General features: G+C 41.8%; 2 protein-coding genes and 1 non-coding gene across 11 annotated transcripts in view; 1 reads left to right on the forward strand and 2 right to left on the reverse strand.

The window, feature by feature from the left end:
- Nucleotides 1-720: 720 nt before the first annotated feature.
- On the reverse strand, nt 721-792 carry trnac-gca (transfer RNA cysteine (anticodon GCA)). Its single transcript has one exon. It is a non-coding gene; the product is annotated as a tRNA-Cys (tRNA).
- Nucleotides 793-10,084: 9,292 nt separating this feature from the next.
- Nucleotides 10,085-18,277, forward strand: tmem98 (transmembrane protein 98). 5 transcript variants are annotated; one of them, XM_014192469.3, is made up of 8 exons: nt 10,085-10,214; nt 12,412-12,649; nt 12,967-13,038; nt 13,281-13,412; nt 13,618-13,651; nt 13,742-13,857; nt 13,955-14,014; nt 14,187-18,277. In XM_014192469.3, the coding sequence occupies exons 2-8, from the start codon at nt 12,519-12,521 to the stop codon at nt 14,386-14,388; spliced, it is 747 nt and encodes a 248-aa protein (XP_014047944.1). In that variant the 5' UTR covers nt 10,085-10,214; nt 12,412-12,518; the 3' UTR covers nt 14,389-18,277. The 5 variants fall into 5 exon arrangements, with proteins under 5 accessions (XP_014047944.1, XP_014047942.1, XP_014047945.1 ...); XM_014192467.3 differs by having other exon boundaries at nt 10,129-10,264; XM_014192468.3 differs by lacking the exon at nt 10,085-10,214 and adding an exon at nt 11,554-11,706.
- Nucleotides 18,078-18,793, reverse strand: part of LOC106600794 (supervillin) — a 37,516-nt gene continuing 36,800 nt past the window's right edge. For all 5 annotated transcript variants that reach the window (XM_082973646.1, XM_014192466.3, XM_082973648.1 and 2 more), the window contains one exon: nt 18,078-18,752. In XM_082973646.1, coding sequence (XP_082829772.1) covers nt 18,666-18,752 — 87 coding nt within the window. In that variant the 3' untranslated portion in view covers nt 18,078-18,665. The remainder of the gene's footprint in view (nt 18,753-18,793) is intronic.

Here is an 18,793-nt window from a genome sequence, read left to right on the forward strand (position 1 = left end):
AGAAGAAGAAGCCTGAAGGAGGAGAGATTACTAGAAACTAACTCGGTTTACCCTTTTATCTGTGGATTAATTGTCGGAGTAGAGGACCTTGTACAGTTCAGGTAAAATAACAACCCAATGTTTATATCCCAGGACAAATTAGCTCGGAACAGCTAGCTAGCTAAATTGCCATAAATGTTTAATGCTTTTCAGCCTGCCCCCAAATGAATGTAGTTGGTTCAGAGTTTGTTTTGATATTTCAACCTGCATGACCTGATCTTGTCTGATGTGGGTGGACAAAATCAACATGCGCGTGATGGCACCTGCGGTCTTGTCAGCATGTAAGCCGTAAGCAGAACTTTACCACAATCATGACTAGGTCGGTTGGCGGAAATAAAAGTAGAGGCTTTGTGTCCGGCAAAACCTTTCACATATAAAGAAAAGTTGGCAAAAAAACGTATTGGTTTGAAAGGTGTATTGGAAGACAGAAGCAATCGCTCCTGCAGATGGACAGGAGGAGGATGGAGCGATCCCTGACAGATGAGGACCCAGATGGAGGGGGAGAGCTATCATTTGTCAAACATCTCCATTCTCAGAGGTGCTGTTTGCTGACTGACTGACTGATATCGCGAGGTTATCTGATCTAATAAGTGACTGGAGACAGAGAAAACATAATCAAATTGCATGAGTGAAGCAATTGTATTGTGACGTTTGACTACTACAGAAATCCAAGAGAAAATGAGGGGGCACCCGGATTTGAACCAGGGACCTATTGATCTGCAGTCAATTGCTCTACCACTGAGCTATACCCCCGTTGCAATGAAGTGCAAACAGAGGTGTTATCATTGTATTGTTGGTTTTAGGCCAGGGCCATGTGATTACTGCCAGAGCCATGTGATCAGACTGGGGAACCACCTCCTTTCTCTCATTGAGTATCAGTTATTGTGTGTGCGTGTGTGTCAACAGTATCAGAGAACAGAGAGCCACTCAACTTCACACTGTAGCATGGGCCATGCCATGCACTGCTCTGCTGAGCAAACAATAGCAAACAAAGGAAGTTGCGTGATGGTCACATACAAACTGCCACTCTGATACAGTCGCACAAAACACATCTTTCCATCAGTCATTCTGAATACGAACTGTTGAACCCTAACAATAACAGACACACACACACCGAGACCCTGCATTGTGCCCCCTTCATGCTGCTTCTGAACACTCAATGATAAGAGTCAGCATCAGGGCACTGCTTGTGTGTCAAGACTATCAGGTTGTCCTGGCTGAGTGATTAAGGCAATGGACTAGACATCCATTGAGGTTCCTGTGCAGGTTTCAATACGGCTGACAACAAAAGCTTATGATACTGTTTCATGGATGTTTATAGATCCTCAAGACTCTTCCTGGGTAGTCTCCAATGTTGGTTTTTCATCTAAAAGATATCTTGTCAATTGTTGTTATATTGTGGAGTGCCACTTTAATAAACTTTTCTAAACTCTAAACACTATGTGTGTTTTTTTTATAAAGTCTCAACCGAGCAGTATCCAATGTCTATGAACTGTATTTTGTACATACTCTCTGCCAAGAAGCTGATTCTCAACAGTCCTGTATTTACAGAGTAGCGAGACAAAGAACAACAAAGAAAAGCTCTCTGACTAAAAGCGTGCTGAATTGGTCTGATTTTCAAGGACGCTACAGTGTCCTCTACTCATCCCCATCGGCTCTGTCTCAGTGTCGGGGGAAAGCTTTCCCTGCAATTCTCACTCAGCCGCTTATGGAACGTAAAGCCATGTAAGCCGGGAGGAGCTGTAGAAATTGAAAAAGCCAGAGGGCACAGCTAGGAAAGTTCACACTAAATTCTCTCTTTTTCTCTTTTAATTCTATCAGAATGGAGAAAGCGCAGTTCTGAGAGCCAAAGTCCAGTGACTTTGAGGGTCGTTTTTCACAGGTAATGGGTTTTCTATAGATTTGACAGGCTAGAGAGACACATAATGATGCAAACACAACTGGAAGCACATACACAGACCAAACCATCATCAAAGGAAAAATGATGCGCTGTTGTTCTTTTTCCTCTCTCTCTCAAACACATATTTCAATTATCATCATTTGGAATTCCTTCCTTTCATCATTCCTGCTCTTCACAAGTCCTTTCACCCACAGTCCCACATAGTCATAATACCTTACATCAAGACAAGACTCCCTCTCCTGTCCATTGCCATGTCAACAGAACAACAGATTCCAATGGGCAGCATTCTCATGGACCATTAGTTGCTTGTTATGGGCAGGGGGCTAAGATGGCGTTGTCATGGTTTCTCAGTTTTCTCAGACAAGAAAGTGCCAATAGAAAAGGCAGGGAAGACAAAAACACTCAGTTTAGTACGGGAACCCTCTCAAGGCACAGGTATGGGTGGACATATTTTATCATTGTAAAAATACCTAATTTGATGGCAATATGCAGAACACACACACACACACACAAGATCAGCATATTTCACAGATACCAATAACACTGATCCACCATGGTAAGGCAATGATATTGATCAGTATTGATCCCAATATTGTATTGATGGATCAATCCTTCAACAGTCTCTCATTTAACTGCTTGTCTTATTAAAACACATAACAGATCATCTCTGAAGTAAAGGGATGACACCATAGAACTTTCAAAATGTATAGATGAGATACGCTCTTCTGCACATACACATTTAGCAACACTTCAATCACAACCCTAGATAGTGAGGATCTACAGTATAGTAACTCAGCATCCTCATCAATCACATAACAGGGGTTGGAATCTAAATTATTTTCCAGTTGTTTTGTTCTGAACATCATTTTTTTTTTATATTTGTTTCGTTCCACTGTTCCGACCACCAAAACAAAGTTCTGAATCGGCTCAAACCCCCAAAAAGTACTGGTTCATATCATTAGTTTCCGTTCCTTTTTTAACCTGTGAAATCGACCATTTTTTACATTTAGCTCATTCATTTAGTTCACCAATCATTGCGGATAGAGCAGGCAAGTTAGTTGTTTACATGCGTCATGGACAGACAAGTGTAGCCTATGGCGCAAGATGCGATTGAAATTCTGCGGGTGGGGAGAGAGCAAGAGAGGGTTGAGGAGGAGGCTTGAAGTGCTGGGCATCTTATTATGACATGCATTATATGAATTAGGTCCACAGAATTATACCGAGGAGTGGCTTCTATGAAGGAACTTTGAATGTCCTTTGAGCTAGCTAGCTAACATACTTGTGTGTGCAGAGCGGCACCAGAATTAAAAATCCTTCTTACCTTTTTGTAGTTAATAAATCCAATGTGGTAACTAGGCCTACAGTATCCTTAACTATCATTGAAAAAGTTAATCCATTCTTATATACAGTTGAAATTGAAAGTTTACATACACCTTAGCCAAATACATTTAAACTCAGTTTTTCACAATTCCTGACATTTAATCGTTGTAAAAATTCCCTGTCTTAGGTCAGTTAGGATCACCACTTTATTTTAAGAATGTGAAATGTCAGAATAATAGTAGAGAGAATGATTTATTTCAGCTTTTATTTCTTTCATCACATTCCCAGTGGGTCAGAAGTTTATATACACTCAATTAGCATTTGGCAGCATTGGTTTTAAATTGTTTAAATTGGGTCAAACATTTCAGGTAGCCTTCCACAAGCTTCCCACAATAAGTTGGGTGAATTTTGGCCCATTCCTTCTGACAGAGCTGGTGTGACTGAGTCAGGTTTGTAGGCATCCTTGCTCGCACACGCTTTTTCAGTTCTGCCCACAAATTTTCTATAGGATTGAGGTCAGGGCTTTGTGATGGCCACTCCAATACCTTGACTTTGTTGTCCTTAAGCCATTTTGCAACAACTTTGGAAGTATGCTTGGGGTCATTGTCCATTTGGAAGACCCATTTGTGACCAAGCTTTAACTTCCTGACTGATGTCTTGAGATGTTGCTTCAATATATCCACATAATTTTCCTACCTCATGATGCAATCTATTTTGTGAAGTGCACCAGTACCTCCTGCAGCAAAGCACCCCCACAACATGATGCTGCCACCCCCATGCTTCACGGTTGGGATGTTCTTCGGCTTGCAAGCCTCCCCCTTTTTCCTCCAAACATAACGATGGTCATTATGGCCAAACAGTTCTATTTTTGTTTCATCAAACCAGAGGACATTTCTCCAAAAAGTACGATCTTTGTCCCCATGTGCAGTTGCAAACCGTAGTCTGGCTTTTTTATGGCAGTTTTGGAGCAGTGGCTTCTTCCTTGCTGAGCGGCCTTTTAGGTTATGTCGATATAGGATTCGTTTTACTGTGGATATTGATACTTTTGTACCTGTTTCCTCCAGCATCTTCACAAGGTCCTTTGCTGTTGTTCTGGGATTGATTTGCACCTTTCGCACCAAAGTATGTTCATCTCTAGGAGACAGAATGCGTCTCCTTCCTGAGCGGTATGATGGCTGCGTGGTCCCATGGTATTTATACAGGTTTTGTGTCCCAATGCAGGCAGACGCTGAGGACTACAGATGCCGGAAAAAGGACAATGGAGATATTCTCAGCAGCAAATAGAGCCCAACCGATATATCAGTTCACCAATATTATCTGCACCAATAACCATTATTCAATAAATAGGGTGGAAAAAGGGAATCTCATGTTTATCTGAACACTTGAGGGCATTCTCATGATGTATCATTATTGTCACAATGTACGAAAACAACATTTGAATAATAATTATTGGACCATTTATCTTTTGGATGACAATTTATGAAAATTCAGTGTGGAAAAATTACACTTTAATTTCGCTGCTGTAAAACAGTATACTAGCAGATATATCGGTATCGGTAAGTTTTGCCCCCAAAAATAATCGGTATCGGACCCAAAAAATCATATCTGTCAGGCTTTAGCAGCAATGGCTGCTTTTCTAAGAACTGAAGGAAGTCTAACTCAACATAACTGTGACTAATCAATATCAAAATGTCTAAATAGTGTGTGATGAAGGCAAACCATGCTGTGGCGATCTAACAAACAGCGCCCAGCATCCATTTCACACTGAGCCCAGTCCTGTGCCCTGATGTGGGTCTGAATTGTGTGACGCAGAGAGAGAAGAGAGATCACAGGGCTTAAGGACCCTGATCAAAAGTAGTGCAAAAGTAGTCCCGAGTGCCACAGTTGTCTAAGACACTGCAATGCAGTGTTTGAGGTGTCACTACAGTCCCAGGCTGTGTCACAGCTGGCCGTGACTGGGAGACCCATGAGAAGGCGCACAATTGGGCCAGTGTCGTCCAGGTTAGGGGAGAGATTGCCAGCCTGGATTTCCATGTCCCATTGCACTCTATTAAGCTCAAAGCCAGTAAACTGACTTAGGTCGCCAGCTGGACGGTGTTTCCTCTGACACATTGGTGCTTCTGGGTTAAGCGAGCAGTGTGTCAAGAAGCAGTGTGGCTTGGCAGGGTCGTGTTTCGAAGTACGCATGGCTCTCGATCTTTGCCTCTCCTGAGTCCATAGGGGAGTTGCAGTGATGGGACAAGACTGTAATTACCAATTGGGGAGAAAATAAAAGTTGTTTTTAAAACAGTACAGTACAACCAGTAGAAAGCAATGCCCTGTCCTGCAGCTGCCTTACAGGTTGGCATATCAAAAGCCCAGATAACAAGACCATACCTGGCCATTTCTACTGCATCCTCTAGTCTCCAACAGGGCTAGCTACCACAGAGAGATAAGTTGCACTACTCTCAACTTCCTCTATGGTCTATGGTCACAATCTCCTTCAGCCTGACATTAGCTAGATCTGCAGCTCTAAGTCACACTGTGCAGCAAGGCCAGCCAGGCAGTTTTAATGACAGCAAATAGTTCAATTACACAACAGTCAGAGCCAGGCTCTCTCTTAATTCCTTTCAAGAGGCTTTATTGGAGTGGGAAACATTGCCAAAGCAAGTGAAATAGATAAAAAAAGAACAAATGAACAGTAATCATTACACTCAGAAAAGTTCCAAAAGAATAAAGACATTTCAAATGACATATTATGTTTATATACAGTGTCTCTCTCAATTTCCATTCAATTCTCTCTCCCTTTCTCTCTCGCTCTGCCACTCCCTCTCTCTCTCTCCTTCTCGCTCTCTCCTTCTCTCTCACTCTCTTTTTCCTTCTCTCCCCCTCTGACTGTTAGCAGGAGATTGGATCTGCTGTTATGTTCACATAGCAGCTGCTGACTGACTAGTCCTGCTATAATCACGACTACTGCTGCACAACTCTCTGGCTGAGGATTCTATTAACACTACACACTCTGAGGTGTGAGGTGGTCCATCTCAAAGCCTGCCTAGAGTAATACTGAATGGGGTGAGAAAGGGGAAACTTACTTTCCGGTTAGCAGAACTGTACAGGGAGGGTACACCTGTATGTAGTCTCTCATGACTCTCATTTTGAAATGTTGAAATTTAGTAAATGGCCAACAGCACATGAGTTCTGGGTGCCGAGATGAACCTGTATGTTACTGTTTGAGTGTACAGTGTAGATGCCCTTAATGTGAGGTAATGAGCTGTGGCCTGAGACGGATGTGTTTATTGTGAAGTGAATCATTTATATTCCCTGCTACCATCAGGTGACAACTACACCCGGCCATCATTCTGCTGGGCGATTCCACACCAGCGGAAAACGTTCTAGGTATCTGAGATTGTTTTGGTAATTCTCACATAGGAACTTCATTTTTGATCACAAACCATGTTTTAGAAAATCATGATGAAAGTGGCCATTTTAGGCCCCTTTTAGACCTACAGTAAACATGCCTCCTGTAAGACCCTATAATCTGTGAGCCGTACATGATACAGACAACATTTTGGTGTCATTATACTCCTTATAATGTGCAGTAAAATATGGAGTATGTCTATATTATGAAATAAAAATTTTCACATTAATTTATTCAACATGAATAATATTAATATAAATATAAAAAAAACAATGGTTTTTTATTTTGACATAGAGGACATTATAAGGAATATAACGACACCAAGATGTTGTCTGTATCATGTACGGTTCACAGATCATAGGGTCTTACTGGAGGCATGCATACTGTAGGTTTAAAATGAATTTAAATATGCTCTCTCTAATTCTCTCTTTCGCTCTTTCTTTCTCTCTCTCGGAGGACCTGAGCCCTAGGACCATGCCTCAGGACTACCTGGCCTGATGACTCCTTGCTGTCCCCAGTTCACCTGGCCGTGCTGCTGCTCCAGTTCCAACTGTTTTGCCTACGGCTATGGAACACTGACCTGTTCACCGGACATTCTACCTGTCCCAGACCTGCTGTCCCAGACCTGCTGGAACCCTGATCTGTTCACCGGACGTGCTACCTGTCCCAGACCTGCTGTTTTCAACTCTCTAGAGACAGCAGGAGCGGTAGAGATACTCTCAAAGATCGGCTATGAAAAAGCCAACTGACACTTACTCTTGTGTTACTGACTTGTTACACCCTCGACAACTATTATGATTAATATTCTTTGACCATGCTGGTAATTTATGAACATTTGAACATGTTGGCCATGTGCTGTTATAATCTCCACCCGGCACAGCCAGAAGAGGACTGGCCACCCCTCATAGCCTGGTTCCTCTCTAGGTTTCTTCCTAGGTTTTGGCCTTTCTAGGGAGTTTTTCCTAGCCACCATGCTTCTACACCTGCATTGCTTGCTGTTTGGGGTTTTAGGCTGGGTTTCTGTACAGCACTTTGAGATATCAGCTGATGTAAGAAGGGCTTATAAATAAATTTGATTTGATTTAAAAGGGGCCTAAAATGGCCACTTTCATCATAATTTTCAAAAGAAATTGTGATACAAATGTAAAAAGCATTTCAAACATAATTTCTCCCAATGAAGTTTTTATGTGAGAATTGCCAGAACAATCTGATACCCAAAATATATTCCACTACTGCTGGCATGGAATCACCCTGCTTCTGTTACACACAACTATGTTACATTCCCGCTGAAAACACAAGGTGCTTCTCTTGAACTAGTGTAGCAAAACATGTTTTTATTGATTATTTTTCCTTTTGTGCCAGGGTTATTCAAACTCAAACTACATATGATATGCTGGAATTGTAGGGTTTGCTTGCCTGCACACTCCTGCACTAGCTGACACTCCACCATAACACATTATTCTGATAGGAACAGTGGAGTAAACACTCTAACCAACCAGTCTCTGCAAAGAGAACCTTACTTTATTGCAGGAAACAGACATAACAGTGTAGCATATTATTATCTCCATCACTGCTATCTGGTGCACTGGATACTGTCATTACACACTTGAGCAGGAGTAGCACAGCAGCATTAGCAGAGAGACTACAAACAAAAGCAACCCATAGAGATCTATCACAAGGGGCTATGTGTCTCTAATCCTCAGTGCCTATTCTGTGAGATCAAGGGGCCTGACCCTTTCAGTGGGGTCGTAGCAGGGTTATAATATATAAATATATGCAAGATGGTTTTATCCAACGCAGGTTACAGTCATGCGTGCATACTGTACATTTCACGTAAGGGTGGTACCGGGAATCGAACCTACTATCCTGGCATTGCAAGAACCATGCTCTACCAAAGGGTTCCCCAACTGGCGGCCCGCAGGCAAGTGATTTTATTTGGCCCCCCCCAACTTTTCAGAAAAACCAAAAAGAATAAATGTTTTATTTGTATTTTTTATTGTTGGACATAAAAGACTGTAAAAACACCAGCAAATCAGATCCAAGTGATTTTAATTTAGGAAATCTGTTTCAAAGTATTCCCACACATTATAGAGAGACATATGTGATCATATACAAACGTAAGCAAGGTTTGAAATGATTATATTTTAGCCAAATATTATATCTGTTTGGGCTTCTTGCGGTCAATTTGCAGTCTACAAATTATTTGTAATTATTCCAGCCACCTGACCATCCGCTCAAGTAAAAATCAGTTGATGATCCCTGTTCTACCAACTGAGCTACAGAGGGCTATCTGACTGTTCATTAGACTATCTTTCTTGTCTCAATGGACTTTAGGTGTAGCTGCTGGAAGTCATTTGGGCCTGGGGGTGCTGTACATTTTTTCTCCAACGGGGCGGGGACTAATCTTTTTGCCCTCGCTGGTGCTGCTGATGATATATCGTCCACTAATACAGGACTATTAAAGGCCCAGTGCACCACTAAATAAAACTATTAAAATATTTTTTTATTAAGAATTTTCAGGAGGTGCTGCAGCACCCTCAGCACCCCTACTTGATACCCGAAAGCAAGGGTTTGAAGGAGTCTTCAACCATTGAACCTATGGCTTGCATGTATTTGATTTCATAATAGATTCAGGGAGTGTGTAACCCTAGCCATAATGTTACGACTATATTGACTGACATGCTCCCCTCCATTTAGCTAATGATTTTTATTTGATTTATTTATTTTACAAAAAACTTACCTTTCAATCCTCCAAAAGATGAAGGCTTCCGAGATCTGATGGACGGGCACGCCATCTAGCGGGTTTTTGAAGATCTGCTAAATGTTGCATTCTTTTTATTAATGGCCAATATCGGAAATGGTAAAACAAAAAACGCATGCATTCTAGAGTTATCAAACATTTTACCAAAGAAATGAATGTTATGATAATAATACCATACCAATCTGTTGCTAATAGGCTGTATATAGCGTATTAATTGGTCTTACAAGCTAGGCCTAGTACTCAGCCTATTGGTCAGAGCTACGTCAATAACGTCAAAAAGGTAGGCTAACAATAAACTATAACCCTAATTATTTATCACCTCTGAAGGGCCCGTGGGTTCGATGAGAGTCTGGTTACAACGAAGTTCATTTCTATAGTTTAATCAGAATCCAAGTGAAGTTAGCCTGGCTGATGTCACATAATAACGTTTCAGATATAAACTACATATCTCTGATTATAAACTTTTTTTCTTATTACAAAACCCTGGCTACAGGAAGATTTACAGGTTAAATCTTGTGTATGTCTATAAACCCTGTATAAATAAAATAGGCCTATTTCTTAGCCGGTTACAAACAAAGTATTTCAGCAAGCAGACCATACATTCTTGTGCGCGCGTAACCGTAATCATTTGCTCATGCACGGCACTGCTAATTTGAGTTCACTCTTGCAAAATTAGGCGAACTGCCATCACTACTCACTCACCGGCTGCCTGCTCACTGCTGAGCCGTTCACGTATGGCCTGTGCGCGTTCCCGGTTTGGAGAGGTCGGTGCCATCTCCACTCGCCTCGGGGAAAAGGTGCGTTGCTTCTCAAAGCTACAATTCAAGAAAACTGACAAAATGTATAGGTAGGTCTATTATTCTCTAACACATTTATGATAGGTGTGTTTAGTTTACTTTCCGTATTCAGAATAGGATGATGCAAGTGTGAATTATATTAGGTTGGGGGGAATTAATTTAATGAATTGTACTACTCTATGAAATTTGAACTGTTCCTTGAGGAATAATAATGATTTGGGGCGTTATTTGGGGTTCACTGACCTAACAATTCTGCAAATATTGCAAATGCAGTTCTGATATGTAGGAAGTTCATAAACCACAACACAACTGGGAAACTGTAACTTTGACTAGTGAATATAAATATCTATTTATCATTATTTATGTATTCATTTCAAAGATTGGAGATGATGAGATGAGGCGCTTTTGCTTTTTTTGCGGAACATTGTTCCATGAATGATCTGTAGTTGGAAGTTCAACTCGATTCAAGTACATCTTTGTTTTTAAAGAGCTTGGTCTCACATTGCAGATATTCCTCAAATGACTGGATGCACCCTTTTCTCACTATTCCATCATCAACATTGTTGGTGTAGTGAATTTGGAGGTGTGGGAACTGCAATCTGGAACAGAATGTGGCCCTTTGTGAGGGGGCACAGAGATGTTTACATTAAGCCTACAAAATGTCTCCAGGCTCTAGTCTACTGTGTCTCACTACATAAGAATCAAAGATGGTGACCACAGAATATTCTTTGGTCAGACGGTTGAAGGATGTCTTAAATTGAAGTACTACAATGTTACGCATGACACACTATAGGCTGGTAGGGCTGGTCAGGTTAATGAATAGTGTTTGGTCCAATGGATCTGCCCAAAATGACAGAATAAAACAGTCATCTGTCTATCAACTCCTCCTTTTGCAATGGAAACGTGTGGAGAAACCAGTCAAAACTCCACCCTGAGTGAGTGCCTCTGAAGTGACCGTTGGCCTTTGAACAGAAAAGGAGTCCGAAATGCTTGATTGAAAGAGAGCGGCGAAAGAACTGTATGATACGGCCAGTGTGCTGTAAATTAACCTGCTTAAAGAATTACAACATTCCAAAGCGTAATCTCATATAATCATCTGGATCAAAATGTTGGTTGGGAATGTTGTAATTCGGTAATTCCGTTGCCCATAGTGACTGCACAAAAGCTGTGTTTCAATGGTGTCTCTCCACTGTATGAGTGCCAACTCATTACAAAGCTATTATGCTGTACCAGAAGTAATTTTGTCTTTCTGCTCATGGCCTCTTATAGTAGTAGTGAGACTCACACGCACACACACACACACACACACACACATTGGGCTCCCAGGTAGGGCAAGGCTAGGTTAATGAGTGACTATACCAGGCAGAGGACAGGTACTGTATTTTGTGTAGTCTTTGTTTGACACATCCTGTGTGAAAACTACTCACTGTGGTAAGACCATCAGAAGTACATTCCAGATTCGCACAACTAGGACCTGAGAACCCCAAAAAGGGTAAGAGGGTAGACAACGGATATTGTTTCTTTTGAAAATATATTGTTTCTTTTGAAAGGATATTGTTTCTTTTGCTGTGTGTATATTTGGATCCTGAACAGCTAGTCGTAAAGTACGTCAGATACCAAAAACACAACACTCACAGTACACCGTAAACAGCTCACATAACTCTGATTAAAAGCTTTTGAGAAACTCTGGTTTGGATCTGAAATAGGTTATAAAGCAGTCACATCATTTATCGTGGGTTTCTTGTGGGATGTGGTTGTGCCGAGAAAAAGAAAAACATGCAATAATATGTTAATATCTTCCTATAATGTATGATTATATTATTTTATGTTGAGATTCAGATGTTATGATCAACTAACTGTGTTATATTAATGGGTGTATGTACTCTGCTACAGTAAACAAAACAAACACAAAGGGCTTGTCCGCTGATAGCTTTCTATGAGTTCAGATAAAGATCTGAGTTCTGTTTTCTTTGGAGGTGTTTCATATTTAGTGACCAAGTCACAGGGCATGTTCTCTGTGGTTTGTGAACTAGGCTATATCTAACTACGTAGTTGCACATGGTCGAAATGGAAGTGGAAGTAGGTCGTTTTCAGATAGCTTCTCAGCTAAAACGTCTTTAAGATGTAACCGTACGTCTATAAATCAACTGTCTGTAACTTCTAAACTACCAACCACTAATGACCAACTCCTCCACAGATGAGCGACCAGCCATAACCACCAAGCCCAGAGAACCAGAACCCCGGTCAGAACCCCTTTCTCTCCCCCTGTTGCCGACTGCCGACGCCCTGGGACCCGTCGTCACCATGGAGACGGTGGTGATCGTGGCCATTGGGGTGCTGGCCACCATCTTCCTGGCCTCCTTCATTGCCCTGGTGGTGGTGTGTCGACACCGCTACTGCCACCCCCACCACCTGCTGCACCACTTCAACTCCAAGTCAGTGCCTAGTATACCTACTAGCTACATACAATACATCTGGGAGGGGAGGGAGGAAGGGAACAGTGGCATCTTGGGTCGTCAGGGTTAGGGCCTTACTCTTAGCCGTGCCTAGTATACCTAGCTAGCTTCATCTGGGAGGGGGAGGGAGGGTACAGTGGCATTTTGGGTGGTTATGGGTAGTGCCCTGAGTTTGTCCAGACCAGGAAAACTCTTGGCCCTAGTGATGGGATATGTGGCCTAGGCCCTACAATGCATTAGGTGGTGGTAAGGGGTCCTGGATATAGCTGATTCAACTGTATCCCACTCTTACCCAGGCCCAATGGACTGACCTGCTGGTTTGAAGCTATAAGTCTATGGATTGAACAGAGCGACTTCACAGCACTAAGGTCAAAACGATACACGCGATTAATACTAAGTCAACATACAGGGGCAAAGTTCTAGAGCCAGTAATATTTCTCTGTCTCACTCTCTCGCTCTCCCTCGCGTTCCCTCTCTTTCATACACACACACGCTTCTATTCAGAATACATTCCCTCCCTCTCACACACCTATTCAATACACATTCCCTCCCTTTCTCTCTCACACACTCTCTCTCTTCCCTTCATCAGAACTTCTCTCCTTCCCCACAGACCCAATGTTGACCTGATCGGTGCCATGGAGACCCAGAGTGAGCCGTCTGAGCTGGAGCTGGACGACGTGGTCATCACCAACCCTCACATCGAGGCCATCCTGGAGAACGAGGACTGGATCGAGGACGCCTCGTACGTCTGCCGTGTGACACTGACATGTGCCAGGAGTAGATCAGGCCAGCTGTTGTAGCTATTCGTATATATAGCCTTCCGTGGTTACAAGAGTAATAACTTTAACATGATCATAACATCATCAAGTTCAAATAAGTGATAGATCTCTGACATGATCATACAAAAATGAACCCTTATTTACAGCTTTTCTCTCTTTCTCTAACAGTGGATTGGTTTCACATTGTATCTCCATCTTAAAGGTAATGTCTATGTGCTGTACGCCCTGCATGAATACATCGTTTTCATTACGATCTAACTCAATGATATTTACACCCTCTCTCCATTGGCAGATCTGCCACACCCTGACTGAAAAGCTGGTTGCCATGACAATGGGCTCAGGCGCTAAGGTGAAAGCCCCAGCCAGCCTCAGTGACATCATCACTGTGGCTAAACGCATCAGTCCGAGGTAACTGTCAGGTTATACAGTGCTATCACGTAACCCTTAAATGATCTGACCGTGCTACGTCCTTCATGACCTCCCATCATCCCGTGTGTGTCTGTAGGGTGGATGACGTTGTGCGGTCAATGTACCCTCCACTGGACCCCATACTTCTTGATGCCAGGTACCTAATGAAGTTTGCTTTTGTTAGATGGCATCATTTATAATGGTTTGAGGGGACCAAGATAGCTGGGCAAATAGACAATATAGACCATAGCTCTGCTGATGGAACTCATATGATAAGAGGTGTCTGATGGAGAAATTCTAAATGTCCTTTGTCTATTTTGTCCCCTCAGGGCCACCGCCCTCCTCCTGTCAGTCAGTCACCTGGTGCTGGTGACACGCAACGCCTGTCACATGTCTGGCAGCATGGACTGGATCGACCAATCACTGCACGCCGCTGAGGATCACATGGTGGTGCTGCGGGAGGCGGCGCTAGCGTCTGAACCGGAACGGAGTCTACCTGGAATAGATGTGCAGAGAGAGCAGGCTATCTAGAACACAGACATGTACATACACACATGCATGCACACATTCACATAGACATTGGCAAGCAGGCACATACACTCCTTCTCTGTACATCATACAAATAGACACATTAATGCATATCTCGGACACATTCTCACGCATACACAATGCTTGATAAACACACAATAAAAAAAACTCAACACATTCCCAAAACACACATTCCCAATGCTCTTTCCCACTGTTGTTCTGTGCTGATTTACATACAGATGGGTTGCCAGATAAAAGAAAAGAGCTGGTTTTAGAAACGGATGGGTTGCCAAATCCTTGTGCTATTTTGCTCTTGATCCTTTCACTTTTACCATGTTTCTGGTTTTGTATATAGTTATGTATAACCATAATGCATGTTATGATTAGGATTTATATAGATTTTATGTTACACTCTCAGACTCTGATTGTATTGTAAGTGGAGAGCTCACTGAGACAGGCTTGTGTGTAGTTGTTGCCATGGACGACTGCCCCCTTGATCTTCATTCCTGGGTGTCTTCCATCTCCCAGCGGTGAGCTATAATCCACCCCGTTAGGAGTGCACAGTCACATGAAAGCTTAAATTTAGTCAACTAATCCATGTGGGGGAAAACCCTAGACACCCAATAGGACCAAAGGCCTGGGAAATACATGCACACCTACTCAGAGCAATACACTCTTACTTAGAGCAATACACTCTTACTCAGAGCAACACACTACTACTCAGAGCAATACACTGATACTCAGAGAAAAGCACTCTTACTTAGAGCAATACACTCTTAATTAGAGCAATACACTGCTACTCAGAGCAATACACTCTTACTCAGAGCAATACACTCTTAGAGCAATACACTCTTACTTAGAGCAAAACACTGCTACTCAGAGCAATACACTCTTACTTAGAGCAATACACTGCTACTCAGAGCAATACACTCTTACTTAGAGCAATACACTCTTACTTAGAGCAATACACTCTTACTTAGAACAATACACTCTTACTTAGAGCAATACACTCTTACTTAGAGCAATACACTCTTACTTAGAGCAATACACTCTTACTTAGAGCAATACAGTCTTACTTAGAGCAATACACTGCTACTTAGAGCAATACACTGCTGCTCAGAGCAATACACTGCTACTCAGAGCAATACACTCTTACTTACAGCAATACACTCTTACTTAGAGCAATACACTCTTACTCAGAGCAATACACTGCTACTCAGAGCAGTACACTCTTACTTAGAGAAATACACACTTACTCAGAGCAATACACTCTTACTTAGGACAATACACTGCTACTCAGAGCAATACACTCTTACTCAGAGCAATACACTCTTACTTAGAGCAATACACTCTTACTCAGAGCAATGCACTGCTACTCAGAGCAATACACTCTTACTCAAAACAATACACTGCTACTCAGAGCAATACACTCTTACTTATAGCAATACACTGCTACTCCGAGCAATACACTCTTACTTAGAGCAATACACTGCTACTCGGAGCAATACACTGCTACTCGGAGCAATACACTGCTACTCGGAGCAATACAATGCTACTCGGAGCAATACACTGCTACTCAGAGCAATACACTGCTACTCAGAGCAAAACATTCTTACTTAGAGCAATACACTGCTACTCAGAGCAATACACTCTTACTCAGAGCAATACACTCTTACTCAGAGCAATACACTCTTACTTAGAGAAATACACTCTTACTTAGAGCAATACACTGCTACTCAAAGCAATATACTCTTACTTAGAGCAATACTCTTACTTAGAGCAATACACTCTTAATTAGAGCAATACCCTGCTACTCAGAGCAATACACTCTTACTCAGAGCAATACACTCTTACTTAGAGCAAAACACTGCTACTCAGAGCAATACACTCTTACTTAGAGCAATACACTGCTACTCAGAGCAAAACACTGCTACTCAGAGCAATACACTCTTACTTAGAGCAATACACTGCTACTCAGAGCAATACACTCTTACTTAGAGCAATACACTCTTACTTAGAACAATACACTCTTACTTAGAGCAATACACTGCTACTCAGAGCAATACACTGCTACTCAGAGCAATACACTCTTACTTAGAGCAATACACTCTTACTCAGAGCAATACACTCTTACTTAGGACAATACACTGCTACTCAGAGCAATACACTCTTACTCAGAGCAATACACTCTTACTTAGAGCAATACACTCTTACTCAGAGCAATGCACTGCTACTCAGAGCAATACACTCTTACTCAGAGCAATACACTCTTACTTAGAGCAATACACTCTTACTCAAAACAATACACTGCTACTCAGAGCAATGCACTGCTACTCAGAGCAATACACTCTTACTTATAGCAATACACTGCTACTCCGAGCAATACACTCTTACTTAGAGCATTACACTGCTACTCAGAGCAATACGCTGCTACTCGGAGCAATACACTGCTACTCGGAGCAATACACTCTTACTTAGAGCATTAGACTGCTACTCAGAGCAATACACTGCTACTCAGAGCAATACACTGCTACTCGGAGCAATACACTGCTACTCGGAGCAATACAATGCTACTCAGAGCAATACACTGCTACTCAAAGCAATATACTCTTACTTAGAGCAATACTCTTACTTAGAGCAATACACTGCTACTCAGAGCAATATACGCTTACTTAGAGCAATACACTGCTACTCAGAGCAATACACTCTTACTTAGAGCAATACACTCTTACTCAGAGCAATACACTCTTACTCAGAGCAATACACTCTTACTTAGAGAAATACACGCTTACTCAGAGCAATACACTCTTACTCAGAGCAATACACTGCTACTCAGAGCAATACACTGCTACTCAGAGCAATACACTCTTACTTAGAGAAATACACGCTTACTCAGAGCAATACATTCTTACTTTGAACAATACACTGCTACTCAGAGCAATACATGCTTACTTAGAGCAATACACTGCTACTCAGAGGAATACACTCTTACTTAGAACAATACACTCTTACTCAGAACAATACACTGCTACTCAGAGCAATACACTGCTACTCAGAGAAATACACTCTTACTCAGAGCAATACACTGCTACTTAAAGCAATACACTGCTACTTAGAACCCGGAGTCAAGACAAGCCTCCCTTCCAGCTGAAGGTGTTGGGCGGCTTTATGCTGACCGGTGGTGCGATGTTATTGGAGCATGGCTAGCTGCCTCACCATGCATGCCTAATACCGTAGCTTGAACTGAAACCCAAGAGCAGTAATCACAGTATAACCCAGCTTTACACACACACTGCCCAGCCCTAACACAGCTCACAGAGCTGCGAACACTGCACCACACACTCAAGCTTACAGAGCAACTGTAACAGAGTTCACACACTGCTAACCTAAGGAGCAACTGTACAGTGATACACACACTTACGCAACAAGACAGCATGGAGAATGTAAATACACACATTAGAGTTTATAGGCAAAACTATATTGTTAAACACACGGTCAAATCAGGTGTTTTTTCACTTTTGTCTTTCTGAGAAGATATGCCTTTTGTGCCTTTTTCCTTCTTATAATTCAAGCTCTGAAATAATTCAAGCTCTGAAATTCAGCCTAAGAGAAGACTGCCAGTATAACTGCAGCCTACATCAGATAAGCAGAGCTCTGTGATGGAATGATATTGATTGAGATGAAACATGAAGAAAGTGGCCAGTCCTTTATTTTCCTGGTTTCCGTTGTTTATTACAATTGATTGCTTTTGTATGTAAGCTCTCCTGTGTTTTCTCCTCCCCACCCACCGTTCGTTAGGGATGTTTCCTTATATCCTGCCTTTTTCACCTTTCTCTTTTTTTCCTTCATTGATTTGTACAGGTAAATTAAAGTTTCATAGGAAAATGTGTAATGCTGTTTCTTCTTTTTAGTTAACATTTCTGAGGGAATCCACAGTCAGTAAGAAAACCACACACTCATGTAAACTCTAGGAATAAGAAAATGGATCCAGTTGATTGATTGGGGATAAGGATGGTTGTCCTTCTGTTTGAAGGTATAGGCAGTCTTGTCTCGCTGCAAGCGAGAGCGATTGGCTGAGAACGAATAAGGCCCTAAAGCACCATACTTAAAGAAGACACACAGATACAACTTAAATACAGCTACTCAGAAAACACTGTACACGATTGTCATCACCTGACCAGAAAATATCATTCTCTTCAAAATAGAAAATACAAAAAAAAATTATCCTCAGGATATGTTGACATAAATAAAATGGGATCTTTTTGTGTTTGTTTAAGTTTTCAATAGAGTCCTTTGCTTTTTTTCAGGCTGATTTGTTTCCAGTTTGGGAGGGAGTCATACTCATCTCTCTTCATCTTCAAAATAGTCTGAAACATATAAACAAACAGACGTTACTTCAGATACTGTA

This window comes from Salmo salar, chromosome 03 (genome assembly GCF_965601325.2).
Source record: "Salmo salar chromosome 03, fSalSal1, whole genome shotgun sequence".
In the NCBI taxonomy this organism is placed as follows: domain Eukaryota; kingdom Metazoa; phylum Chordata; class Actinopteri; order Salmoniformes; family Salmonidae; genus Salmo; species Salmo salar.

Coding starts and splice junctions, on each gene's coding strand:
- tmem98 (XM_014192469.3), top strand. CDS start 12,519: ATGGAGACGGTGGTGATCGTGGCCATTGGGGTGCTGGCCACCATCTTC. Junction 12,650..12,966: donor CTGCACCACTTCAACTCCAA/GTCAGTGCCTAG, acceptor ACTCTTACCCAG/GCCCAATGGACTGACCTGCT. Junction 13,039..13,280: donor AGCGACTTCACAGCACTAAG/GTCAAAACGATA, acceptor CCTTCCCCACAG/ACCCAATGTTGACCTGATCG.